Source organism: Zootoca vivipara, chromosome 15 (genome assembly GCF_963506605.1).
Source record: "Zootoca vivipara chromosome 15, rZooViv1.1, whole genome shotgun sequence".
Taxonomy (NCBI): Eukaryota; Metazoa; Chordata; class Lepidosauria; order Squamata; family Lacertidae; genus Zootoca; species Zootoca vivipara.
Genome location: NC_083290.1, coordinates 31,838,587 through 31,863,691, shown reverse-complemented (window position 1 = coordinate 31,863,691; position 25,105 = coordinate 31,838,587). Strand labels below are relative to the sequence as shown.

General features: G+C 43.8%; 1 protein-coding gene across 1 annotated transcript in view; it reads right to left on the bottom strand.

Moving 5' to 3' along the window:
- The window catches only part of KIRREL3 (kirre like nephrin family adhesion molecule 3), a 314,241-nt gene that overhangs the window by 119,019 nt on the left and 170,117 nt on the right, over positions 1–25,105 (bottom strand). The window contains exon 8 of the mRNA XM_060268593.1: positions 17,354–17,459. Within this exon, the coding sequence (XP_060124576.1) occupies positions 17,354–17,459 (106 nt within the window). The remainder of the gene's footprint in view (positions 1–17,353; positions 17,460–25,105) is intronic.

Sequence of the window (25,105 nt, the reverse complement as noted above, 5' to 3'; positions counted from 1 at the left end):
ACCCTTGATCAATCTCAAGAGTCAATGCTGCCACATAAGGATGGAGCTACAGTGTTTACTATTTATTTATTTATTGCCTGCCCTTCACCCTGAGGTCCCAGAGTGGGTTACAACATTAAAATGGTTTCTATGCGGGCAGCCATGTTTCCCTCTTACAATTCCTGCTGAGAGTGACAGAATATCATCAAGGGGAGCTTGATGTATTTCCATTCAAAGGAAGCGGCTGGCAAGGACCCCCAGCGCTGGCATCTCTAGGCTGTGGGAGACTGGGTTGCCAATTTTTAAAGATGGAACCCTTTTTATTTTTGGAAGGGAGAGAGGTAGCAATGAGGCCCTCAGACTACCTCATAGATACTGAAATAAAAATAAAATCACCTTTGTGTTTCTGTGCAGATTTTCTGGTAAAAACCCACACAGAAACGGGCTAGGAGGAACTGAGGCTGTGCACATATTGCCATTTATTCTGGCTCCAGTGTGCTCCTGCAGCAAGTTTTGAAGCTGTGGACACATGACGTTAGCCACAGTTCATAAATTTCTGTAGTTTCTTGAGAAACACTGCTGTTCGATGTGTTTCCCCTCAAGCCAGCTTCCATCTCATTTGAAAACATAAGCCACTTTCACTTTGCAGTTAAGCCAAGGTGTGTACATTTGAGGCAGCCATTGTGCGCGCACAGATGCCAACTTTATGATTAGGAGTTGTGGGGGCTGCAGGTGCGTAGAAACCAAATAGGTAATGAACATTGGCTGAAGACACCCACCCTCCTGCTCTGTAGCAATGTGACTTGAAATGCAGTGGGAGTGGGGAATACGCTAATGTGTACATGGCCTAAGTCCTACAGAACTTGGATGCATGGGGTTTTAATGGGTCCACCCATCCCTAATTCAGTGGGACTTACTTTTGTGTAGAGAAGCATAGGATTGAGCTGTTAGTCTGTAAGGTGGCACAAGAGTCTTGGTGCCCTATCAGTCATCTGTCAATGGCCCCAGTGAACTTCGCTCTCTCCTCCCACCACTTGCTCTTCAGGTTATGTTGTCTCTTGCACCTTTGTCTCTACTGTCAAGTTTCCTTGTGCTTCAGCAAATGTGAGGGAAATACACTCTGTCCATGGTCAGAGGCTCTCATCATTATATAAATAGCATAGGCTTTGTGGCTACCCCCCCCGAATTGTAAGCTGAGCCCTAATTCAAACTAAGTTGAAGGATCGTCTCCACCCTCATCATTCAGCCCGGACACTGAGATCCAGCATCGAGGGCCTTCTGGAGGTTCCCTCATTGCGAGAAGTGAGGTTACAGAGACCCAGACAGAGGGCCTTCTTGGAAGTGGCACCCGCCCTGTGGAACGCCCTCCCAGCAGATGTCAAGGCAATAAGCAACTATTTTACTTTTAGAAGACAACTGAAGGCAGCCCTGTTTAGGGAAGTTTTTAATGTTTGATGCTGTACTGTTTTTAATATTCGGTTGGAAGCTGCCCAGAGTGGCTGGGGAAACCCAGCCAGATGGGCGGGGTATAAATAATAAATTATTATTATTATTATTATTATTATTATTATTATTATTATTAGTGCTCACTTAAGGAGTCTGCTGTGTGAAAACCCATAGGCATGGCAACATATGCCTAGAGGCCGGATGATTTGGCTAACACTAGCCGTGGTGGTAGCGGGGAAAGAATCAGGAGTGGGGTTTATAGAGTTTGTAGATTGTGGGGCTTGCAGATTTCATTAAATGCCCTCACTAGTTTGACCACAAATACTAACCCTAGAAGCTCCCATCCCTTAATATCCCCCCTGGCTTCACAAACCTTTTCACTTTATACCATTCCTTTCCTATTATCATGAGGACTAGCAGCTGATTGTTGTAAACATAAGATTCTTGGTCACAGTTTGCTTCAAGGTGTGCACACTTCTCCTCTTACCCTTGCATGCAGCAGGGTTAAGAGCCTGCATCTCCAGCTGTGATAGATGATAGGTACCCCCCCTCCAGCCCAACACTCTTTACTCCAATGGGTACAGGCAGTTGTTGCTCTTTGTAAAGGTCTTTTTGGAGCGGGAGACACTCTATCAATGTGAGAGCTGGAGGCATTTATTACTGTCCTCTCTCTCTCTAGCCAACTCTCAAACATTTCGCAAAAATAACACTAAGCATACCCTGGGAAAGGAGGAGAAGAGGCTAGAGGACTTGCGCAATATTAAAACTTCCCATTTTAGCCTACCACTTTAAAGAGTCTCTTTCTTACAGCAAGCAATAAATAATAATGGGGGAGGTACCCCCCCGCCCCTCCCGACACATGGCTGACATCAAAAAGCCACCAGACGATTGGCAAATAGAGATATCTGAAGAGAGGCAAAGGGAGGGACTAGTTGAAAGTCAGTTCATGTCGCTCTGACTTCTGTTGCTTCACATTAATTTTACCCACCATCACAGGTGGTGGAACGATGGCAGTAACTAATTACACACACTCACTCACTTGCACGCTCTCTCTCTCTCTTGCTTACTTACTTGTTTTGCATTGTTGGCTGAGAGCAACATGAAGCAGCTCCATTTCAATCCCCTAAATTTCAGCTCCATCCCATCCCTCAGGATGTCCATGGATAGCACTCCATGAATACGCCAGGGTGCAATCGTTTAGTATTCTCTGAAGCACAATAAAGCAAGCATCTACCACCCACCCACTCATCCAAGATAATTCTCCGCATTTCAGGTCCTCTGATGAGGCACTTCCGGGAGTTCCCCTGGAGATTGGTTGGCCTTCACTAGCAACTGACCCTTAAGCATTAAGGCTTACTGGTAGAGGTTCAGCAAGAACCACCCCTGTCTTCTTCCAGACGTCTTCTGAAAAATGGTATTACTTAGACAGACTTCACAACAGGATTTTCTGCTGCTGTTTTATTGATGTTTATGATTACATTTTATGGATATTTATAGACTGATATTATTATTTTTGTATGTTGTAAGTTGCCTTGATATATTTTATGAAAGCGAGGATTATAAATATTTAAATCTACCATATATTTTGGAAAGTGGTTTGCCTGCCTGACCATCTGTTCTTTATAGGCTCGGTTACCTCTCATGCCAAACTTAGCATGAAGATTCCCAAATGGTGGTTTTCATCACCATTGGGCCAGCAACAACCTTTTTGAATCAAGACCTTTGAATCAAGACCTTTGAATCAAGTCACAATTCCGAGTTTCCTTGGGGAAAGGAATTGACTGTTAAACCACTCTATGAATTGTAGCCTGTGTACACAATAAAATACAATGTCTAGGTAGGCTTGCTTTTAAAAAGGAAGTTTTTAGTAGGTGGCAAAAACACTACAGTGAAGGAGCCTGCCTAATATTTATTATTATGTTAAGCACCAATTAAGTGTAATTGGATATTATACACACCAGGGAAAGGGATCCAAGATGACAAACAATATAATAGAAAAAAAGAGCTATCTAGTCTTGTCATACATTTAACAATGCGGCAGACCAAAGAGGTCAGTGCTTAGAATGAACTAGTTCAGTTAAATGAAATTCACTGAACTAGTTCAAAGTCTCTGAACGATGCCTGAAAGTAATTCCCATAATTGCAGAGTGAACTAAAGATGAATTCAGTTCATTCAGAAAATTGAATGTTTCACATTCACCCTCATTTTCTGCCTCCCCCGCCCCTGGAAGCTTAGACTCTTTATTATTATTTTTCAGTAAGTCATCTATAAAGAAAGTTAGAAAGTAAAAGGTGGATGAAAAGTTCCAAGGTTTATTAGGCACTCTTGTTGCTAAGATCATTTAGACAATCACTGTTGCAAAGCAGTTGGAAGGAAGGAACGCGAAGCATTTCCTGTATCTTCCCTGCTGAAGAGATTCAAAGAAAGACGTTTAGGTACAGGAACAAAGCGAATGAAGCCTTGTTTCTTTAACAGATCTATGTCTGACACAAATTAAAATGAGGCAAGCCTTTTCTAATGAGGCAATATAATTATGGAGAAAGCTTAACCTGTTGGCATTTTGTCTTTCTGACATCTTATTACTTGTGTGCAGCCCTAATTTACAGTACTTTTGGAACCTATACTTCAGCATAGCTCCTTGGAACATTCTGAATGCAGAATTTGTGTGTGTGTGTGTGTGTGTGTGCGCATGCATGCATGCCAAGGATGAACTTATTACAAACTAAAACATTCATCTGGATGAACTTGAAATGAACTAGTTCATTTTTTGACAGGATGAACCTGAAGTAGAACGAATCCCATTTTAAAATGAACATTCCATGTAGTGAAAAAGATTGACAGAAACCCTACATGTGAAAAAGCAATCTCAATTCCCAAAGCAACTTTCTAAAAGAAGAACGTGTGTACTCTCTCTCTCTCTCTCGCACACACACACACAGTTTATGGAAATGGAGGGAGGCATCCCATATCCACTGCCCACGTATTGCACCCCTCTTCTGCATTGGCATTTCTAAAAGAATAGCTGTCTTTCTCTCTCCCTTCCTTTTTATAGAAACTTCATTCAAAAATTGTTTTTGCTCTGCTCCTTCTCCCATCTTTTGTGTGCTGAACTTGTGATAGGAGCTGAAACACGTAGATACAGTAGATGCTTGGGACTACAACTGCAGCCATTCACTCCAAAATCAAAAGGCTCATTAACTTGAGCTAAAAGGGACAACATGCTTGGCTGGAGCTAATAGCAAGTTGCACAGCTGGCTGAGCCCAGTCATTTGCACACAAGACAAATGGACCTCCTCTCCTTTTACAGAAACTGAGACTGTCCTGGACTGTACTAACACGTGCATGTCTACTCTTCAACTATTCCTTTAGAATGTGAGACCATCTTACTGAATCAGGCCATTCATCCATCTAGTTCAGCATTGCCTACTTTGACCCGCAACAGCTCTTCAAGGTCTAGAATGGAGGAGACCTTGAGACATCAGCCTTACCCAACCTGCTGTCCTCCATGTGTTTCCAGCTACAAATCCCATCGGAATGATGGGAGTTGTAGGTCAACAACATTTAGAGGACACCATTTTGGAGAAGGCTGGGTTAAAATGTCAGACAAGGGCTACATTCACACCATACAGTGGTACCTCGACTTACGAACAACTCAACAACCGAATTTTTCAACTTACGCATGGGGCAAATAGCTGTACGCTTATGAATTTCTTGACATCCGAACGGAAACCGCGGCGGTTTTAGATAGGGTTTTTTTGACTTACGAATTTTTAGATGGGGTTGCTTCGACTTACGAATTTTTCCATTTCCAATGCATTCCTATGGGAAATCGTGTTTCCAATGGCGCTTTTCGACTTACGAATTTTTCGACCTATGAAGGTGCCTTCGGAATGGATTAAATTCGTAAGTTGAGGCACCACTGTACATTTAAAGCACTATGATACCACTTCAAACAATCATGGTTCCCCCCCCAAAGAATTCTGGGAATTGTATCTTGCTCAGGGTACTAAGAATTGTTATAAGATCCCTTTTCCTCTCCCAGAGCTACCATTAGCAGAGTGGCTTAAGAACCAATCCCTCTTCCCAGGAAACTCTGGGAATAGTAGCTCAGTGAGGGGAGTAGGGGTCTCATAACAACTGTTAGCACCCTGAACAAACTGCAGTTCCCAGAATTACTGGTATATAGCTGCTCAAAGTGGTATCACAGCATTTTAAATGTAAGGCATGAATGTGTCCTAGAACTGCAGAGATCTAGAGTCAACTTCCCACTCAGCTATAAAGCTCATTACATGACTTTGGGTCATTCTCCATCCTTTGCACAGGGATTTTGTGAGGTTATACAGGGGGAAGAAGAATTATGCACACTGCTTTGGAGTTACTGTGGGATTTAAATGCTTTAAAAATGTATTTATCTGCTCATCTTCCTAATAATTTCTAACTAAGAGATGTCAAGGTTGAAAGAAAATTTCAAGTTAAAAAAATCCTGTCTCTTCCACGTGCCTTTGGTCTAGCAATTACTTGGCTGAGTAGCATCTTTTGGAGATGGATTCAGCCCATGGACTACTGGGGAATTGGGTGTGAAAAATATGAAAATTCTAGCATTTGGGAAATTCTAGTATGTGGAAATCCTGTTGGCGCGATGAACCTTCATGCAGCTATTCCTGGTGTCTGAATCACATACTGCTTGTTTGCTTTTTAAGACAGCACAGAACGGTATTTGAATTTAGGTTTAAATTTCCAAAAACCCTTTGAAGAGCATGTCAATCTCATGGAAATAAAACAGCGCACATTGTTTGTTTGCTGCTATCTCACAGGAAGCAAAGCAAGGTTATGGATTTTCATCAGAAAAATGTTGAAAGATACAGCTTGTGCCCTGCACAAGTCTCTGCAATTCCTGTATAGGCATAAGCCATGAACTGTGCATTCCTGCCTTCCACCATTCACGGCTAGCACCCCCCAAATGCACCACTCCAAACAAACTCCTCCCTCTTCAACTTAACAGTATAAGCAGGAGGGGATGCTACAGAAAGCCCAAACTACCTCCTTATCTAGCAGCAGCAGCTGTCTTCAGTTCCTTGGGCCTGCCTTCTGCTATAAACAGTTTGTAATCCAAGGAGTGGAAGAGAGTGCAAAGCTAGGAGCAGAAAATGAATTTGTCCCTGGCTGATGTGAATCAACAGCACGCAGATTCCAGCTCCATTCAGATGAAAAACCATGGAGATTAGCTAGCCACCGATAGCCGGGAGGCTCCACAGGCTACTGCACTTCCCGGCTAGCTAGCAAACTAAGCTCCTGTTTCTCTCGTCACTGACCACGCATGGATTAGCTGGATTATGTTGGAGAACCTCTCTAGATGCATTTTCATTTGCTGAGTGGTTCCTTCCTGCTTTCATACAATCTCCTTATCTTCAATTGGGTAACTTTTTCCCCTACTTGTTCCTCACACACCTGCTTTTTTGAGAGGAATTTAATACCTTAAAAATAAATTAAGCCCTAAAGTCATCAGCTCAGTATCTGGGCTTCCCTCCACGCTCCTGTCCGCCTTTGTTTTTGAAAGTTGCAAAGCTAGCTTGGATGGGAAGAGGTAACTGGCTTCTTTTGAGTAAGAGGGAGCCCCAATGAGCCAAGGGAAAATGTACGTCTCAACTGTACGAGGGACGGGGGGGGGGGGACACCACAGGTTTAGGGCAAAACTGCACAGGCTGACAGAATGAACAGGAAGCTGATTTTTCAAATCTCATTTTTCGTATGAATTCACTTAAGCAAGAACTCAGTACCACAATTGAACTGGGATTCCCTCCTGGGGATACTTGAAGATTTCAATATTTTTATGTTCTGTTATGAATTGCCCTGATCTGACTAGCATCTCCCAACCTAATGTGATTGGAATGTAGTTATCCACCTGCTCTTGCACCTTCTGAATGTGTGTGTGTGTGTGTGTGTGTGTGTGTGTTGTGTGTGTGTGGATTGTCAAAAAGAGTGGAATGGACTTATGGGTGCAAACTTTGCAGAGTGGGAACATTCTCATCCTAAATTCCACATTCATTTCTAGACAACCTTCTGGGGCTATTGGCCAGCACAGTAGCAAAGGTGGGCGCAGAGCAATAAATGTGAATTTTACCCTTGTACAGTAGGCTAGATTCTTTGTACTCACACATCCCTCTCTATTTTCCTCCCAGGCAACCATAGGAACATACAAAGCTGCCTTAAACTGCATCTAAACATTGTATATACGTATGTAGACTAGGGAGAAGTCTGGAAGGTTACATTTGGTCCCAGAGTCCAAAGATTTTAAAAAAATTAAAAATTAAAATTGCTTAATTTTTTTTTTTTAAAAAAATCATCAGCAGCAAATTTATGCAGATGTCATTAGTCAATCAACTAACATTCATAAACATAATTGGCTGGCATTTCTTTAATCAGCCCCCATAGCAACACCCCTTAGCTGTCGTAACAATTGCTGAGCTGACACACAAACCACTGCAATATATTAAGCCAACCTGTTCAGAAACTGCGTAAGAATTTGCCATCCTTTTGAATGCAGGACCTGGTCTTCCACTGATTGGTCATGTTTACTGTGCGCGCTCACTTGGCTACTTTCGCCATGCTTGTGACACGCTTCGGACTCTTCCTCCTTCCCACCTCCCGCTTTTGTAATAAATATGAAAACAGAGCTATTTGTATCTCTGACAGTAATGGACTCTTCAAATTAACAACTCTTCTTTGTAACTCGAAATGCAATTATGACTTTATTGCACGGAGGGCTAGATTTGCAGCCGGCAGGAATTGCTGCTACCAGCAGTAGTACCAGCATCCTAATTAAGCTGTAAAATTCTAACAGGAGATAGGTCATGATAACCTGTCCCCAAAAGGTACAGTGTGTTGTAGATTCCCTACAATGTAAAAAAAAATAAAAATGCTTTGTGTAAGTCAGTGTTTCTCAACCTTTTTTGGGCCACAGCACACTTGTTCCGTGAAAAAAATCACGAGGCACACCACCATTAAAAAAGTTAAAAAATTTAACTCTGTGCCGCCCTATATTATAATTATGACTGTAAGAAACACTTGCCAAATATTGCTTTCCGGCAGGTCAGTGTTGTGCTTTGGCGGCCGCCAGGCTCGTTTGCACTGAGCTTTGGGAAAGAGGAGGAGAAATATTGCTTTCTGGCGGGTTAGCGCATTTTATTGGCGGCCGCCAGGCACGTGACAATGCAAATCGCCCTTCTCGTCGCCGCACGTCGCGACACACCAGCCAGCGTCTTGCGGCACACTAGTGTGCCGCGGAACAGCGGTTGAGAAACGCTGGTGTAAGTGAATGTAACATCCAGTTGGTGATGATGAAGAGCAGTTTACAGATATAAACTTAATACCAAATATTACTGGCCACAGTACTAGGATGTGGTGGAGAGGAAGAGATATGCATCAATGAATGACATATTAAGGGTCTTAAGTACATAGGGTAAGTGACTTAAAGGAACTGGTAGTCCCCCCCCCCACCTTGCCTTCTGCTTTGAGATTGGAAAGCTGTTGACGCAAAATGCATGCCACTCTGATCATCTTCTGTGATGTGGTTTGAGTCATTTGAGTCATGTGGTCTTGAGTCATTTCGAAGATCACGATAATATCTGCCAGCTATGCCAGCTATGGAAGATACTAGTGCATTAAACAAGGAAAGTCAGAAAGTCACAGCTAATCAAGTAACAGAACAATCCTATACATTGAAGTATAGGAATCCACGCCACTTGGAATAATGTGCAGAGAGAGAATGGGTTGTATCTAACTACATTTTACTCAGTGTATACCCATTGAAATGACTGAACCATGCCTATTAATGATAAAGGTCTGCTCTGAGTAGGAATAGCATTGGCCACAACCCAAGATGATGGTGATAATAATAATAATAATAATAATAATAATAATAATAATAATAATAATAATAATATATTTGTACCCTGCCCATCTGACTGGGTTGACTAAGATGCTTTGAAATGCCTATTTTGAGATAAAATGTTGTTAGAAATGACTAAATATGCAGTTACTGCAAATTTTATTGCTGTTTCTTTATATGAAAAAGCATGGAAGATGAATTCAGGGAGAAATGTCACAGGATTTATATTGGACCTGCCTACAGAACTCCAAAAGGCAAACTATCATGGAAAATCGTGGGACTGGGTGGGACAGGGAGCAGGAGACATAATCTTAGCGGGAACCATTTGACTGGTGGTGATCCCTGCTTAGCAAAGTTGACTTTTCACTGAGGTTGAATGAGGCTTTATACAACAGAGGTCCAGCCTCAGCTGGATATTCCACTGCATCAGCAATGACATTTGCAGAATTTGTGGAAGGGTCTTGACACTAATGCAGGGTGGGCTGTTGCTATGAATGCTGCCTATTCATGTCACTTAGATGGCAGCATATTTAAAGGCTCTGTCAACAGAACTATATCCTACCGCATTGTGAAGCTGCTGGATTCCCACCACTTGACCTACTTGAAATGTAGACAAAAGAATGTGCAGGGAAGAACATGCTGGGGGTACAATTCAGCCCCAGCAGGAGATGGAACAGAGTGCATAAGAATACTTTACCATAATGTCTCTGCAGCACTGGCTGAGAATTTGGTTAAGAGCTGATGCAGAGGGTGCTGAATGCAAAAAAACACAGAGGGCCTATGAGGAAACTGGTATGTGAATCTGCTTCCCTTGGCTTTATTTTACTTGCACACGTGATTCAGTACCATTGTTTTCCAATGGTAACCTAGGGATTTTTACTTTTTAAAAATTGTACTGTACATTATTTTTTATGCATGTTACTAGGCACAATAAATTGGTTTTTGGATTTTTTTTTATTAAAACAACAACCATGTGGATGTTCCCTGTGAAGAGGGGCTGATTGTTAATCCACTCTGGGAATTGTAGCTCTAGGAGGGGAACAGAGGTTTCCTGACGACAATTAGCACCCTTAACAAACTACAGCTCCCATGATTCTTTGGAAGAAGCCATGACTGTTCAAAAGTGGTATCATAGCGCCTTAAATGTACGGTGTGAATATGGCCCCAAACCCAGATTCCTTGGAAGAGCTTGCTGGCTAGTTTCAGGAACCTTACTTTTTTCCCAGTGCTTGACTTCCACAAGACTGAAGAAACAAGGGAGCCAGCCTCTTGAGTCTGAATATGGCGGTGGGTCTCCCTCTTCTATCCAGGAGGCTCCTGAATAAGAAACTGACAATTCTCCACCTAAGGCAGCAGCCTGAACTTCATCAGAGTGCTCTGTTCCACAATGCAAGGTTCCCAGGCCAAGAAGCATGGTACAGTACCTCCTTCCTCGTGTACTGTAAAGATTGGTACAGAACGACCAAATACAATTGTTGTTTGATAGCGGCTCCTGATCCAGGCCCCCAGATGTGCCCCCCTTGTGACCTTATTAACTGGTTGTTGTTTTTTTAAAAAAATGTTTTGAATTGTTATGCTTTTAATTTTGTCTAATTGTATATTTTAATGTAGGATGGTTTAATGCCATTGTATATTTTAAGCATGGATTCATTTTATAGTTATAAACCACTTAGAAGCCATTTTGGCATGTAAGTGGTTAATCAATCACACCCGCTTTGCACTTTCTGTCATCCACCTTCCATGCTGCTGCTGGCCTGTTGGTCAGTCTTGTGCTTGGGCCTGAGCAGCTGTACTAAATATCAGCAGCATTATCTATGCAGCACTTAGCAAAAGTTTGTGGGAAAGTTTGCCCCTTTGGCAGAACTTCAGCAGTGATGGCTTTTCATAACATACTTTCCCCCCTTATTTATTTATTACTTTATTTTTGTCTGCGCCAACAAGATTTAAATTGTGCAGCTCATAGAGGCAGCTCTTTAACAAGCCCCGACCTTTGGAGTTAATGCTCTGATACACTTGAATAAACTCAAATTAAGAACCTCAACCCTGATACAAACAGAAGCACAAACTCTCTCTGGGATGCTGCTGCTTGGCAAACAGCAAGACACTGAGGGGAATGCATGACTACTGTGCTGTCAAGAGGGAAAAGCCTTGTGAGGAACTAAGTTGTCAACTGATGCAACAAGGGCATGGGCAGGCCTTGCTGCTAACTCAAATTTGCCAAATGTTGGGGTTTCTTAATTGGGATGGGGCTGTCTCGGCCAAGCAGCATCCTTGCCATTGGAAGAGCAGATCCAGGCCCGGCTCTAGGTGCAGTCCCGGTGGCGCGGGGCGCCGGGCCGGGGCGCTGTGCGCTGTGAGGGCGGGGGCGCCGGAGCGATCTCCGCGCCTCAGCGCCAGGCGCCTGACCTGCCTGAGATGGCCCTGAGCAGATCAATAGTCCTGGGATGGGGAACCTATGAACCACCTGTTGCTGTTGGACTGCAACTCCAGCCAGCATAGCTAATGGTCAGGGGTGATAGGAGTTGTAATCCAACAGCATTTGGAGGGCCACGTGCTTCGTCTCCCTGCCTTATTTCTTGGTTGATGTTGCCTGATTTCATTTACTTCTGAATGCCTTGTGCACAGAGCATGGCATCAACCCAAGTTCCTGCCATCTTGGATTCTGCCACTAGTGCACATGCACTGCCTGATTTCACATAACTCCTCCAACTTGGAAGACAAAACCAAAGGGAAACTACAGGACCTCATTTTTGACTGCTAAAAAATAATAATCAGGTGTTCATTTATTAAGAATGAATAGAAATACAAATAACTGCCTTGCTGGGTCAGACGAGGAGCCATCTAGCCTGACATTCTGTTTCCAGCAGAGGCCAAACAGACACCTCTGGAAGTTGATGATATATTTATATTTAGTGGAGTTGTTCTACTCTGCTCTCCAGTTTTTATGGGTTTAATTTGCCTCTATTTTCTTATTTATTTTATATTTATTTGTTAGTTTTATGTGATATCTGTATGGCATTTGAAATAGTTTTTATTCACACTCTTTTATTCACACCTAGAGTCTTTTAATGAAGGGCAGCTAAAAATATTTTGAATAAAAGTTGCATGGTATATTAAATACATTGCAGCCTTAATGCATCTAAACACTGAACTGCGCAAATTAGTTGGTTCAGCTTAGTTGAGGCAGTTGGCAGATTCACCAGATAGGCCCAGTCTATCTTTTATATCCATATACTGATAAAATTTATTGATCTTTGTTATACTACAACAGTATGCAGAACTCTTGAATTTCATCCCCCGCTTTCTCTTAGCTCATATGAAGACATGGGGTCAATGCAGCCTTCTGGTATTTCAAAAATCCCATTTAAAAACATGGAGGAAATATTATTTCCACCCTCACCAATAACTTAGATTGTCTAGACCCATATGGCTTCAGCCAAACAGGCTACAGGCCTGGTTTTGTCACTGATATAGCCTTGCTTGCCCTGACTGATGACCTTTGTCAAAGAGGCGGGGGGACTGTGACCCTGTTGGTTTTCTTTGATATCTCAGTGGCTATGATATATCATAGACTATGGCATCCTTCTGCAAAAACTCAGTGGGATGCCAGTTGAAGGCACTGTATTACAGCTGTGAGCAGAATATCTGCAGGCTCATCACCAGCAAGTGGATTTAGAAGACTGTTGCTGAGCCCAGTGGGTTTTGAGTTGTGGGGTCCCACAAGGTACATTCTGTATCCTATGATATTCAACATCCATATGAAACAGTTGGGAGCTGTAAATTGGGAATTTGGAGCATGGTGCCACCAGTATGCTGATGACACACAGCTCTATCACTCCATTCCACCAGCATCAGGAAAGGTTGTGAAGATCAGTGCCTGGAAGCAGTGAAGGGCTGTTTGAGAAGAGGCTGCCCTACCTCTGAAATAAAAAGTTTGTCGTTTGGGAGTGTTCCTAGATTCCAACTAGATTCCAACTTGTCAATGGAGTCTCAGGTGGCTTCTGTAGCCAGCTGTGCTTATGCCCAGTTTTGCTACTGCTGTTTCTGGATGGAGATAACCTGGCCTTAGTTATCCTCCTGCTTAGCTGACCTCCTGCTTAGACTTCAAATGCCTTAAATGTACTTTATTTTATATTAAATTGTATTGTTTTAACATTTTGATGTTTGATGTCCTGTACTCCTTTGCCAGAGTACTTCTGGTTTGCCAGAAGCGGCTTTGTCATGCTGGCCACATGACCTGGAAGCTATACGCCGGCTCCCTCGGCCAATAATGCGAGATGAGCACGCAACCCCAGAGTCCTTCACGACTGAACCAAATGGTCATGGGTCCCTTTACCTTTACCTTAGGGACCCAGGTGGCGCTGTGGTTAAACCACTGAGCCTAGGGCTTGCCGATCAGAAGGTCGGCGGTTCGAATCCCTGTGACGGGGTGAGCTCCCGTTGCTTGGTCCCAGCTCCTGCCAACCTAGCAGTTCGAAAGCACGTCAAAATGCAAGTAGATAAATAGGAACCGCTACAGCGGGAAGGTAAACGGCGTTTCCGTGTGCTGCTCTGGTTTGCCAGAAGCGGCTTTGTCATGCTGGCCACATGACCTGGAAGCTATACGCCGGCTCCCTCGGCCAATAATGCGAGATGAGCGTGCAACCCCAGAGTCGGTCACGACTGGACCTAATGGTCAGGGGTCCCTTTACCTTTACCTTACTCCTTTGGGGGAAAGGATGGGATGCAGATTTTACAAACAAATAAATAAAAAGCATGTAGCTTTGCAATTCTTTTGTGGCAGCCAAAAAACTCTTGAGGCCACCCCAATGCTGCAGCTATACCACAGCAATCTGAACCCTCTGCCTTTTCTGCCACATCTCTACAAACTCTATAGCCCATTCTCTCCATTTCATCTGTCACTGGAAGTTCTTTTGAATTGTTCTTCCATTTATTTTTAATACTGTGGCTGCTAATGAGTACCAGAAGTCAAAGCATATGCTCTGTATTCGGAGGAACTCCAAAACTGAAAACCCAAGAGAAGGCTAGGCAATTGCTGCCCAGGATGGCTCTTTCCAAGAAAAGGTACATTATCCAGAAAACAGAGCCACTTAAACTGCTTCTAAAGAGAGATCTGCAAATGTTTTTCAGGGAAACAAGACACTCTTCAAAGTTCTGATCACCCCTCTGACTTCTTACTTTATAAATGTAGATTCTCAGGCTGCATGCATGCAACATTTTATTCCAGAATCAATGGAGACAGAGTACTTGTCTTTCCTACATAGTCCAAACACAATCTAGATGTATTGCATATTTTATTGCCTCTTTGAGAAACTGCTTTCATTCCAAAAATAAAAGCTCATTGCAGATTAATTATTCATGACCCCCACAGTGTGTCCATGTAGGCAGTCCCAGTAATGAGGTATGTGTGCATCCACACTTACCCTATTACATTGTGGGTGGGTGCAAACCAAAACACAATCACCACTTCCTTCTTCGTTCACCTGGGAAGGAGGAAAAGGCAGGGAGGACCTAATCAAGGGGAGGGTTTTCGGACACGTGTTGAATAACCACACCCACCCTTGTGGACCGCAGACTCTAGAATCAATCTAGATTGATAGCAGCATGTTGAGGATGGATGGGCATGAACAATTCTGGATTGAGAAAAACTATGTTTTTGTGCTACAAATGGGTTAGCGTGCATGCAGACTATGAATCATAGATCTGGGCAATCGGGTGGCAAATGTTGGAGCAACAGTGTTTGGCGGCTAGGAATAGCAACTGATGTCTGCTAGAGACAGCTTGTCTGTTTTCCAAAGCCCATGATGCTATGGCTGCTGCCAATTAGGATGGAGAAATGTGTGAAACCACATCAGTTCCTCCTCACCTTAGCAGCACAGGGCCTGGCAAACAGTAAGGCAGTCTCTTCTCTACACTTCTGCTCGAGTACGGTGGAAGGGAATCTTATCCTTTCCACAAGACTGCAAAGCATGCAGACAAACTGGATATTTCTCTGCAGATTTGGCCCAATGTTCAGAGAGGAACAAGTACATCCCTCCCTACATAGAAGGCCACCTCCACTGCCCCCCCCATCTGTACATGAAGATGGGTGGTCCAAATGATATCTACACAGATACAGTTCAATAAGCATAGGTCAAAATCACATGGTTGGTCCCCTGATTGAATTAGAAAGCCAACCATGTGATTTTTGCCAAAGGCTGCCCTTACAGGTATGGGTAGAGCCAGAGCACCAGGTGAGCACTAGGGGAAAGCTGTGTATACTTGCTGCTCTGTACGCATTGGGGCTGGATCAGGGGAGGTGGGCTGGCTCGGACAGAGGGTGGCACAGATAGCACATGCTCCTTGTAGCATGCAAACCAACTCCTTATACTAAGCTCTTGCAAACCTGTAAACGTGGGACTCCCAGGCTGACGATAGCACCTAACAGCCTCTGAGAAAGAGTGCCAGCCGCCATGCAATTGTTAGAAGCAAGGCTGAAAGTTGTAATCAAATGAGGCTAATAAAGTTGTCTATTTCAGAATGTAAAAGATTATGCAGGAAACATGTAATAAAGCGAACCTCTCCATAACAGAATGCTCATTCAGCGTGTGTGTTCTGCTAGTGGCGTCCCCAAGCAGATGGTTCCGCTAGCTCACTGCCAGCGCTCTCTAAACAGCCGCCACATGCTGGATTGGGAAGGAGCTACCGCGCATGTAACAGTGGCAGCTTCAACAAAATGCACAGACGGCTGCAATGCTGAGACAATTGGAGCCCATTACCATATAACAACATTATCAGCACAAAGGGTTTTCACTACAGCTTTTGGTGGGCCTATTGCTGGCTTCATCTGCTCAGCTTGAGGATAAAACTGAGAAGTCTGTGGAGGCCTGCTGCATTCTGGGTAGAGGGCAGCAGTGCTTCCACACCCCTGAATCTGCACTGCAGTGAAGAAGAAGGAAAGGGCTGTAATTTGGTTCAAAAGCCCTCAGGACTGCCTTGGTAAAAACAGTAATGAAGCCAATGAATGCTAACAATGGCAGTGCAAGCCAACAGAGCATCTCCATGTTGCTTCTCAGATGTTCCAGAGAAACATTGAAAGGAACTGCAAGGACGAGAACCAGGAATCCAACCACACTTCCTGCACTGCTGCCTCATGTGGATGCATAGCTGCCAAGTCTCCCGCTGAAAAATGCGGGATCAGCAGTGGCGCGGGACCGGAAGTTGCTTCTACGCATGTCTGGACTACGCATGGCTCTCACTATCCAGTCTGGGTGTTGGAAAACTCTCACAGGCTTTCTGTTCAGGCTGATTTGCAATGCAAATCTTTCTCTCTCTCTCCACAAAGAATAAAACAATAAAAGTACATAAAGAGCACAGCAGATAAAATACACAACATTAAAATCTATTTAAAAGCAACAGGTAAAAATAACATCAACAGGCAGAAACTTGCTGGAATAAAAATGTTTTTGCCAGCTGGCAAAAAGACAACCAGAAAATATGCCACCCATGCTTCAAGAAGTAAAGTCTTCCAGAATATCACTGTAGCTACTGAAAGACCATGCCTCTTATCATCAGTGGTGCCTCTACCTTTGGTGAGACACAGTCAAGAGCACCAACTTCTGATCTCAGGGAGTGACTGGTACAATATTCTTACTGCTTTTCTGGAACATTTGAAGCAACACTAAGACAGGTTACTCCCTGACACACACACCCAGATTCATTTTTGGAACCAGCCACGTCATCCTGTTAAGGTAAGAACTGCAGCACTTGCATGTCAAATCTGCAATTTAGGACAGATGTTCCAAGTATGCAATGATTGAGCTGGCTCTGGTTACTACCACAATCATTTCAGCTGTGAGCAAAAGCAGTGACAATTTATTTATTATTATTTATATATTAAATTTAGATACCACTGTTAACCCGAAGATCTCAGGGTCGTTCACAAGATTAAAAATACAGTACATGATAAGAGCACAAGATAAGTGATTAAAAGAAAAAACAAAGCAAAACAATAACCCCAGCTCCCAAGCAGTTCTGTGACACATTCCAGATTATCTTACCTGTACTGGATAACTGCAGGGTTGGCCTTAGCAGAGCAGTGAAACTTTACGGTGTTGTCTTCAAGGACAGGCTGAGGTTCAACTGACAGATTGACGAGAGGTGGATCTGTAAAGAGACAACAGCCAATCTATTAGCTATCACACCTTTGTGTGAGGAACTGTATCTTTCTGCAGTATTGCTTCCCCCATTTTGTCCGGCTTCTGTGATGGATGATTGTGTACTAACTAACCAGCATACCTGTTTGACCTTAGAGTGCCAGAAGTCTTGTGTCCCCAAAGTGAAATCCCTTTTTGTGAGCGAATGATGGCTTTAAGAGCAGAGCAAGTCTGGGAGCAATTATTTCTTGTTCTGCAATTTCTTTTCTGAGTGACTTTGTGAAGGTCACTTTGCTGCTATGTGTGTCTGCCTCTTTATAGGCCCACGAACACAAAAGATCTGTTGATCCAAACAGTTAACGTAGTGGACCAAAGATTGTAACACATTTTTGATACTGTGTAAGAGCTGATCTTTCACATACAGTGGTACCTCAGGTTATAGACGCTTCAGGTTACAGACTCCGCTAACGCAGAAATAGTACCTCGGGTTAAGAACTTTGCTTCAGGATGAGAACAGAAATTGTGCAGTGGCGGCATGGCAGCAATGGGAGGCCCTATTAGCTAAAGTGAAGAGTTTCAGGTTAAGAACAGACCTCCGGAACGAATTAAGTTCTTAACCCGAGTTACCACTGTACTGTATCTAGGGATGGGGGAGAAATCCGAGTCAGTTCACACAGTTAAAGGATAACCTACTTACTGTATTTTGAATTTTCTGAAACCATACACATACCAAAATACAGTCATCCTTTGAGCCTATGATTTGACATTTGCAGTCTTCCAAATTTTGCAACACAGTTCTCTAGTCAAGTAATGGGTGCACAAATGCACAGTAGATCGAGGTGTGTGCATAAAAATGCAAAAATTAGTGAAAACAACATACAAGAAAGCATTAAATTAGGGGAAATTGTCTTGCAAAATGTGTAAAACTGCATACAAAAATGTGCATATTAGGAGAGATTCACACTAAAATGTTGGTGAATTTTCATGAGGACTGTAGTCTGTAGTATATTGGTATAGTCCAGGTACAATTTTACCACCTCTCTTGCACCACCAGGCAGTGGTGGCTGGTGCCCACTGAAACTGGTGAGGTGGAAAGCAGGGAGACCAACAGTAGGGGGAGCCAGAGCCAAATGACTAGTGGAGCCAACTGATTCTTGTTTCATTGCCTGTTGAGTTCAACAAAGGAAACACGGAGACTAAGGAGGAGGATGAAGAACCTCCTGGACTGGTTGTAAGTTATAAGGCTGGCAGGTGGGGTCTGGCTGAGGGCAGACTGAGGGTGATGGGGCAGGGCCACTGAATCTGCCTCCTCTGAGACCAGGATTTGCATCTGGCTTATGAAGTAGCAATTGACACATAGCTATAACACCAGGGTTCCCCAAACTAAGGCCTGCAGGCCACATGCGGCCTGTGAGGCTCATTTATGCGGCCCCCTGTGACCCCTGCCGGTCGCTGCTGCCACCCGCTCTCACCAGTGAGGCTGCCCACTTCCGGGTTGGAAAGGCGCCGGAAATAGCTTGTGCGCATGTGCAAGCGTCATTTCCGGTGCACTTCCAGGTTGGAAAGGCGCTGGAAATAGCTTGCGTGCATGCGCAAGCGTCATTTCCGGTGCACTTCCGGGCTGGAGGAGGCCTGTGCACATGCACACAAGCTATTTCTGACGCCTTTCTGACCCGGAGGTGGGCCGGAAATCACGTGGGCGTGCACGTATAGGCGTGCGCTTCCCCCCCTCCGGTCTGAAGCTGGGTAAGTTTGGGGACCCTGCTGTAAGAATATAAGAAGAGCCCTGCTGGATCAGGCCAATGGCCCAACTAGCCCAGCGTCCTCTTTTCCATTAAGGCCACCCGGATACACATGGGAAGCCCACAAGCAGGACATGAATGCAACAGCGCTCTCCCACTCAGGATCTCCAACAACTGGTACTCAAGGACATGCTGCCTCTGATCCCTGCTCTGACAGTCACATTTAGCCATTTGCTATGAAGAGAAGAAGAAGAAGAGTTTGGATTTGATATCCCGCTTTATCACTACCCGAAGGAGTCTCAAAGCGGCTAACAATCTCCTTTCCCGTCCTCCCCCACAACAAACACTCTGTGAGGTGAGTGGGGCTGAGAGACTTCCGAGAAGTGTGACTAGCCCAAGGTCACCCAGCAGCTGCATGTGGAGGAGCGGAGACGTGAACCCGGTTCCCCAGATTACGAGTCTACCGCTCCTAACCACTACACCACACTGGCTATGGAGCATTCCTTGTGTCAGAAAGCAATAACTGAATTGTCAGCAGATGAGCATTGTTTAAAGGTAAGATGCCTTCAACAGCGTCCAAGGGGGCTTCCTTAATTTGCAAATCAGTTAACAATGGTTTTAGTGTATGTATCGCACTTCAGCCATTCTGGCCAGTTGTTGCAGGGGGTGGAACCAGGCTGCTGGTGAAAAGGGAGTTAATTCCTGTGTGGCAAATTAAGTTGTCACACAGAAAATTTGAAACAGGAGGCTCTTGTCATCTTGCAGATCTGTTCCCTCTCTGCTGTCTGAGCCAGATTGGCTCAATTTCCCAATTGTGTTCTGGCTGACACAATTGCTGGAGGCGGATGATCCATTATGCTCCACTTGGCACCTCATACCAACTGAGATATAATCCATGTGCGCTGCTGGTGGGCAGGTCAGGAAGACTGACACTCTCTCTCTCTCTCTCTCTCTCTCTCTCTCTCTCTCTCTCTCTCTCTCACACACACACACACACACACACACACACACACACACACCACAAAACCCAACATGTTTTCCATTCCAACATAGTAGCATAAGGCTTGAAGAATTGGTGTCACTCTGAAGATGACAACACCAACACAACTAAGCTGGGATCAGAGGAGGCCACTCCTGAGACTTGACCCTGGCAATATTTCTCATATATCTGGAGTTCCTTTCCTCTTTATTGTATAGACTCAGATATTAGTTTTTAGAATGTGAAATCTGTGGACTATTAATAATCTTGAACTTGAGGCCGTTGCATCAAGGCAAGGAAAATAACTTCAAGGTAAGCTTATAAGAAGAGCATTGCCAATGGCCCATCAAGTCCAGCATCGTGCTTTCAGAGTGGTGAACTAGATAGCTATAGGAAGCCTGCAGTCAGGATGAGTGCAAGAAAAAGCTGTGGAACATGCAAGTGGCTAGGTAGAATCTAAAGCAGAGCTCTCCAAACTTTTCCATGTTGGTGACACACTATTTAGACATGCATCATTTCACAACAGAGTAATTCAGTTTTACTAGCAAACTGGGGGTTAAACTAATCAATTTCCATCCCCGGGAGAAGTGCAGGGAGCATTTGTGTGACACTGCAGCCAACACACTAATGTGTCACAACACACAGTTTGGAAAGCTCTGATCTAGAGGATTGAGAAGGGTATTGGAGGGGAAGGCTGGACCACCGAGGATCAATGAAACCCACGGTATAAGGGGTGGGAAACCTGTGGCCCTCCAGGAAAATAAGAAAAAAACGCACCCTCTAATTCATATGGATGGTTTGGCTTTCAGACAATGGAGCACTGTACAACACAGAACACTATGAGATCACTCCCATAAACCTGAGCCAGAATGGACAGTGGTCAATGGTTATGAGATTGGAGTCAAAACACATTGAGGCAACCTAGGTGTGGAAGGCAGGCATAGGCTATGAGGCTGAGTCCCTGAGCTGAGACTGGAGAATTCCCCCAGCTCCCAACCCCGCTAGATTGTCCAGAAGGATACCATGGTCAATGGTATCAAAAGCCGTTGAAAGATCCAGCAGAACTAGGAAACAGCTTTCACCTCTGTCCCTAGCCCACCGGAGATCATCAACAAGCATGACCATAGCAGTTTCAGTCCCATGATGAGGCCTGAACCCTGATTGGAAGGGATCCAAATGGTCTGCATCCTCCATGTGTGCCTGGGGCTGTTCACTGACCACCCACTCAATTATCTTGCCCAAGAATGGAAGATTTGAGACAGGGCGATAATTGGCTATGATGGCCAAGTCCAAAGATATATTTTTTTTAAGAAGTGGTTTAATAACCACTTCTTTAAGTGGGTCTGGGAAGATTCCCTCGCAGAGGGAAGCATTCATCACCCGACAAAGCCCATTGCCTAGCCCTGCCTGTCTTGCTTTTATGAGCCAGGATGGGCAAGGAACAAGGAGACAGGTGGTTGGTTTCACTCATCCAAGCAGCCTGTCCACATCTGAACCAACTTTCACTGAGGGGAACAGGTTTTTATTGCTGGGGCTCAAGCCAAGTGCATGTGAAGTGAGAAGGAAGGTGGAAGCACCACTGAGCACCTGCACTGTTATCTCCTTCACCAATGAGTGATCACAAGCAGCCTCTGCACATTGGTGAAAAAGAGACAGACTAGACTTCTCTAACCTGTCACTCTCTAGCTGCTTTGGACTAAAATTCCCATCAGTCCCAACCAGCATGGTATTAGGTTGGGGAAGAACTGTGATATAAGTTTTGTATCAGAGGGTACAAGTCTGAGGCAGTTTTGAGCCCCAGCACCTCTCCTTTTTTAGAAATTCTGCACTAATTATGGTGCAAATTGATTTGCTAGGCTGTGAATGACTGCTCTTCTGTTTGCAAGAATGTTTGTAACGGTTGTTTAGCAGAGAACAAGCACACAATTCAACACTGTTACTGGCCAGATGGAAAAAGAACCTTTTCTGAATGGTCACCCGTCCATCTGCTTCTTATGAATATTAATCAGATGATTGGCAGAGCTGTCAATGCATAATGGAGTCAGTCCCTAAAGGTGGCGTGGCTCCTTGGAATGTGGCTGTGGAGGGAGGAAGGGAGAGAGATGGTGGTGGGAAGAGTCTGACCGCTTAGACTTTTGGAGCCCTTCACTCAAAAGATTGCAGATTATTCATGATCCACCTGTTCTTCTGCCGACAAATTATCGGCTCTTAACCTGAGTAGAAGGGAGAAGGAGCCAGTAACTTCTGTTCATTTCTCCCACAACTGGCCTTATTATCATACCAGATCATTTGTATATTGCTGAAATCAAAGCTGCCATAAAGGCAAGGACTTTTGCAAAGCCTTGCTGAACAGGAGTGACATTCAAGCTTTACAGCCCCATTTTGTCCCCACAATATCACCTCCGTTCAGTGTCTCCATTTTGTGTGGAAATATTCACTGGCAAGAGCTAACAAAGTAGAGCAGAGTGCATTTGTAGGTTCCATTGACACCCTCTACTGATGTGAAAAAGAAAATGTCCCAGCAATATGTTGACTCGTTTGGGAACTCTACGAAGTGCCAAGCTGAATCTTCTCTGCTTCCTAATACAGTGGTATCTCAGGTTACAAATGCTTCAGGTTATAAATGCTTCAGGTTACAGACTCCGCTAACCCAGAAATAGTACCTCGGGTTAAGAACTTTGCTTCAGGATGAGAACAGAAATCGTGCTCTGACGGCGTGGCGGCAGCAGGCATTAGCTAAAGTGGTGTCTCAGGTTAAGAAAGTTTCAGGTTAAGAATGGACCTCCAGAACGAATTAAGTTCTTAACCAGAGGTACCACTGTACAAGACAACACTCTACCACTTTCCACTTATCAATTTGCAACTGAGCTATTGTGGCCAACCAATTAATTCCAAGTCCACCCACATACAGAAACCACCATCTGGTAAATAATAATAATAATAATAATAATAATAATAATAATAATAATAATTCAGAGAACCGTTCTAATTTATTGATTTTTTTGCTTATGCATCTGGAAATCTTCCTTTCAGTTGCCACCCTAATCTTTGCAACCTTTGCAGCCTTTGTAATAACGTGAAAGGTCTTGGATTATTGAAACCAATATTGCTGCAAGATAACGTCTGACTGATTCTTGAAGCTCAGGTTTTCAGTACCTTGATGGACTTGAGGAATGCCTGCTGATCTTGCCTTCTTTTGGATTCACCTTGATAATAAAGACCCCCAGCCTCTTTCCTTCTGATGTTTGTTCAGGCAGATCATAAGCCTAATTTCTTCTTTCTTGCTTTCCAGCACCCACTACTTCCCTTCTACCGGTATCTCTCTCACTGCGCTGTTGCTCTTGAATCACTGCCATGTCAGCTCTCCTTCTGTCTCTCTCTCTTTCCCCTCCTTCTTGAGACAAGCCCATCAGCCCCAGCCAGCATGGCCAATGATCAGGGATAAAGGGAGTTGGAGCCCCAAAACAGCTGAAGGGCCACAGGTTCTTCACATCTCTGTAAGATGACTTTTGCATCATCATTTTTGTCTGGTTACCACAAGAAGCTGCTTCAACTGAGTCAGACCCATAAACAACAAAAAATAAAATAAAATAACTCTAAGCAGATAACAGCAAACAAATCTCTGTTTCCGTCTTTATCCACTTTTTTAGACCAGCAATGTTCAAAGTTTATTCCTTGAGGGGCCCCTTGGCCTGTTGATATGTCTGCTTTGGATCTCCTGCCTGTTTGCTTTCAAGTTCTTGTCCGCTGCAAAGGATTCTAGGAAATATTCTATGGCACACACTCAACTCACAGGAGGCACTGACTGCTGGGCTTCCCTGTTGCCATCTGTGAACTAACAGCATTCCCTAGAAATAGTCCAACACTCCCTGCGCCTACATGTGAATCACAAGAGGCCCATCTGTATTGGCATGCTGCTGGCTTTTGAAAATGCATGTGTTTACACAGGCATACCCTTGATCTCTTAACCCAAGCATCCTGTTTTAATTGCTTTGTTGTTTTCATGATTTTGTTTTATTGCTTATGGTTTTTAAAAATGGGTGCTTTTTAATTATGGATGTTTATATTTCAATGTTTGTGTAACTGGTTGTTATACTTTGCCAAACCTCTTAGAAGCCTGCCAGTCAGTCTTTCATAGAAGCTCATCCACAATGATTGATATCCTCTTTAAAGAACCACAAAGGTCTCCAGAGTGCAGCGTGGAAACCCATGTTTTTACATGGAGGAAGGAAGCTTCAGCTGGCAATGGTGGCAGTAGTGAAGCTCCAAAAGGAAGCTAGATAGGAGGGAGAGAATAAATAACTGGATGGTGGTAGGCAGTGTGGCTTGTGATAGGCCATCCTTTGTTGGCTACAACTTCATCAAAGCGGCTGGTACTTTACCAAGATTCCTGCTTTGTTGGGAGTGCAGCCACCTGCCTTTTGGCTGGGAAATTATGATGAGAAATTACAGGTATTTTCAATTTAGCCTAATCTCATTTTAAAATGCACAATCCAAACAACAATAAAGGCAGGCACAGGCTGGAATATAAATGAGCTGTGCTCCCATAACATCCCTGAGATATATAGCACACTCCTAATTCATTTGCAGGCATCCTGACACTTCCCCATTGTTAGACAACAACAGCTAATCACCTTCCTTTGTTAAATATGAATCACATTTCTCTTTAGTAGCTTCCCCATTGTTTGATAGTTTAGTAGCTGTGGTTAGGATGTACAGGAAAATCCTCTTTGTATACTGAAGGAGAGCAAGCACCCTCTTACTCTGAAAGTTGTTCATTTTTTATTTAAAAAAAGTAAATTAACAATAAGAATGAATGAAAGCCTTTGAACTTTCCTTTGCAAATGGAATCATGATTTCTAATGATCTGGTAATGGCATGCCAAAGATTCCCCACCAGAAATAAAGTAACATTTACATAAGTGATTGTTCAACA